This window comes from Lolium perenne, chromosome 7 (genome assembly GCF_019359855.2).
Source record: "Lolium perenne isolate Kyuss_39 chromosome 7, Kyuss_2.0, whole genome shotgun sequence".
NCBI lineage: Eukaryota > Viridiplantae > Streptophyta > Magnoliopsida > Poales > Poaceae > Lolium > Lolium perenne.
The window spans coordinates 322,478,404-322,481,744 of record NC_067250.2 but is presented as its reverse complement, the minus strand read 5'-3'; the positions used below and the strand labels follow the sequence as shown (position 1 = coordinate 322,481,744).

General features: G+C 49.3%; 1 protein-coding gene across 1 annotated transcript; it reads right to left on the bottom strand.

Moving 5' to 3' along the window:
* Positions 1 to 248: 248 nt before the first annotated feature.
* Positions 249 to 2,322, bottom strand: LOC127314953 (uncharacterized). Its single transcript, XM_051345495.2, has 6 exons — positions 2,134 to 2,322; positions 1,880 to 2,053; positions 1,418 to 1,786; positions 1,122 to 1,337; positions 933 to 1,053; positions 249 to 482 (listed from the first exon to the last, which is right to left on the bottom strand). The coding sequence occupies exons 1-6, from the start codon at positions 2,245 to 2,247 to the stop codon at positions 421 to 423; spliced, it is 1,056 nt and encodes a 351-aa protein (XP_051201455.2). The 5' UTR covers positions 2,248 to 2,322; the 3' UTR covers positions 249 to 420.
* Between the last annotated feature and the right edge of the window lie 1,019 nt (positions 2,323 to 3,341).

Below are 3,341 nucleotides of genomic sequence, written 5' to 3'. Positions count from 1 at the left end.
GCTTTGCCGTGTGCTTCTCTTCCACCCTGCACGGCAAAGCTACCTACAGCAGCACCAGGTGGGCAGCGCGGGCGGCCTTTGCCGTGTGCATGTGCACGGCAAAGAGTGCCTTTGCCGTGTGCTGTGGCCTTTGCCGTGTGCATGTGCACGGCAAAGGTGGTGCAAAATTTCCAGAATTTCCCTGCTTCCCCATTAATCCCTGCATATGCAATTCACAAATACACTTAACAGTCCAGATACACATATAGCACAATATATAGAGTATTTGCATCATCAACAACAAAGTTCATACACGAGTAGTCCAACAATGTCCATACAATAGTTCCAAGTCGCATAATTATTTCATACAAGCAACATCAACAACAAAGTCTCCAACATAGAATGTTCCAAGTCGCACAACAAGTTCATACACAAGCAACATCAACCTTCGCCACTTCCTTGTCCTTCTCCACTTCCTTGTCCTTCTCCACCTCCTTGTCCTCCTACAAGTTCGTAGATGCATAAGTGGCATGGAATGGATAAAATTGACATGTAAGAACTAGAATTGACATGGAAGAACTAGAATTGACATGGAATGGCTAAAATTGACATGTAAGAACTAGAATTGACATGGAAGAACTAGAATTGACATGGATTGGCTAAAATTGACATGTAAGAACTAGAATTAACATGGAAGAACTCGAATTGACATGTAATGGCTAAAATTGACATGTAAGAACTAGAATTGACATGAAATGGCTAAACTTGAACATAATCGCTAGAATTGACATGAAATGGCTAAAATTCAACATAATGGCTAAAAATGACATGGAATGAGTAAAATTAACATGGAATAGCTAAAATTGAACATAATGGCTAAAATTGACATGGTTGAATGGCTAAAATTCACAAGTGACATGGTATGGAAGAATTAGATGTGTAGGAGAACTCACCTAGAAACTGCTGCAGGCTCCGGATGATGCCCGTATTGTTGACGGTCAAGCCAGGTGTCAGCGGGCTCTGACTTGGCGCTTGCTGGAGGAGCGCCATCACAGCCGGATCGGGCGTGGGGATCTGCAATATCCAAAGTTCGGTTAGACAACAAACAAGATTGAGACGGAGATATTAAGTTAACCACTTACAAAATGTGGGAACATAGGAGGACACGACGTGCTAGGACCACTACTCCCCGGTGGTGAAGTCAGCACGGTCTGGTTCATGAACATCTGCTGGAACATCTGCTGCTGTTGTTGCATCTGCTGCAACATCTGCTGCTGCATCTGCATGTTCTCCCTAAGCTGCTGCTGCATCTGCATCTGCTCCTCTTGGTGCCTCCGTTCCCTTTCTTCCATCTCCGCCTACGTTGTGTTGCCGCGATGTCAGTAACATTGCAATGGAAAACATGTAATGAAGCGTAGAGGATCGACGAAGAACTTACCCGTAACTTCTCCACAGCTAGGTCCGAAGCCCGTGGGCGGGTCTCTACCCGAGGCTGCTCGCTCGTACGCCCACGACGGATCTGGCGTAGAGATGGAATGGTCGTTGGGTCGACTAACCCGTCAGCAATCCATAGGCGGCCACCCTTCTTGCCTTGTCCCGCAAGCACCGCAACCTCAACGTCAAAGTCTTCGGTGGTTGGGTCGGCGTCTTCGCCGTGCTTGTCCTTGAACTTCGAGCGGTACGCGCCACACTGGGCCTCCGCTAGCCCGTTGACCCACACGGACCCCGTTTCAGGATGCGGCTCCCTCCTGGTCTTGGACTTTTGGAAAAGGCCAAACAAGTTTGGTGTCACGCCTGTCTTCACTTCCTGCAAAAGAGTACATGCAAGTAAGTGAAGAGGGACACCCTTGCGGGGCTAACAATAACATGAAACGAAAGAATGAAGAAACCATTTGCTCACCTCTTGCTGCAAGGTAAGGGCCAAGTTCTTGCTGCCCAGGACATGTGATCCACCTCCCATCTCTAAACGCTTCTGCTTGCCCTCCTCGTGCTTCCGGGCGTACTCGGCGGATGTCCACCATATGACCATCGCAAGAAAGCACGCCTTGTCTTCCCCGACGTACTGAGGAGGGTTCTACATACACAAGATAGACCCATTATTAGAACATAAACTACATGAAAATGCGGAAATAAAGAACACATCGATGCTAATACCTGCAGGTACTGCCACGGTGCCATGAGCGTATCCCGACAATCAGCCTTACTCATCCAAACTTTGCGCTCGGCGTGCCAGTCGCGGACGCACTGGACACGTGCCTCGTAGTGCATGCCAGTCACCCTCACCCTGCACAACTCGTGTAAGATAACGTCGCACGCAATTTCCTTGCCCTCAGCCCTCGTGAAGTATTTCTGCAACCATGCACATAGGTAAAACAAGAGGAATTAGAGCAACTATTGGTAGTCAAGAAGTGTTTGAATGCTAAGAAGTCAAAAGTCACGTACCCAGAAGTGGCGGACAACCCGCTCTTGCATGTTGGCGCACTTGCCGCTAGGATCTTCCGCGTAGCTGTAGTGCTTCCAAGTCCAAGCCACATCGCGGCCACCACTAGGGAGATTGACAATCCCAGGGAAATGCTTCCTAATTAGGCCTCCAAGGATGTTCGAGTACTCACGTGTCGGCAGCCTCCTCGGGTCACCCCCGAGGCACGCAGACCGCCGTTATCGGGAGAGAACGACCGCCGGAGCACCGGAATACCACCAAAACTTGCATTTGGACCTAGGATATGTGTGAAAGTGTGTTGGAAGGCGTGATTCACCAAATGGTGCAAGGCATTGCTCCCATGTGTGACATTCCTCTCTTTCAGGCGATAACACTTGGAAGATTCCTCGACTTGTAGGCTGAAGTGTCCCGCTGCGGGTATACCGGAGGCTAAAATGTGCCAAAGTGTGCCAAACCTAGCTTTCAATGTATATATTGCCTAAACAAAACTAAACCTACCAAAAAGTATGTTGGTGGAACCCCGCGCGGAGAAATCCAGGGGGGTAGACCCCCCGAGGCACGCAGACCGCCGTTATCGGGAGAGAACGACCGCCGGAGCACCGGAATACCACCAACACTTGCATGTGGACCTAGGATATGTGTGAAAGTGTGGTGGAAGGTGTGATTCACCAAATGGTGCAAGGCATAGCTCCCATGTGTGAGATTCCTCTCTTTCGGGCGATATATAACACTTGGAAGATTCCTCGACTTGTAGGCTGAAGCGTCCCGCTGCGGGTATACCGGAGGCTATAGTGTGCCAAATGGTGCCAAACCTAGCTTTCCATGTGTATATGGCCTAAACAAAACTAAACCTATCAAAAAGTAGGTTGGTGGAACCTCCCGCGGAGAAATCTAGGGGGTAGACCCCCCGAGGCACGCAGAC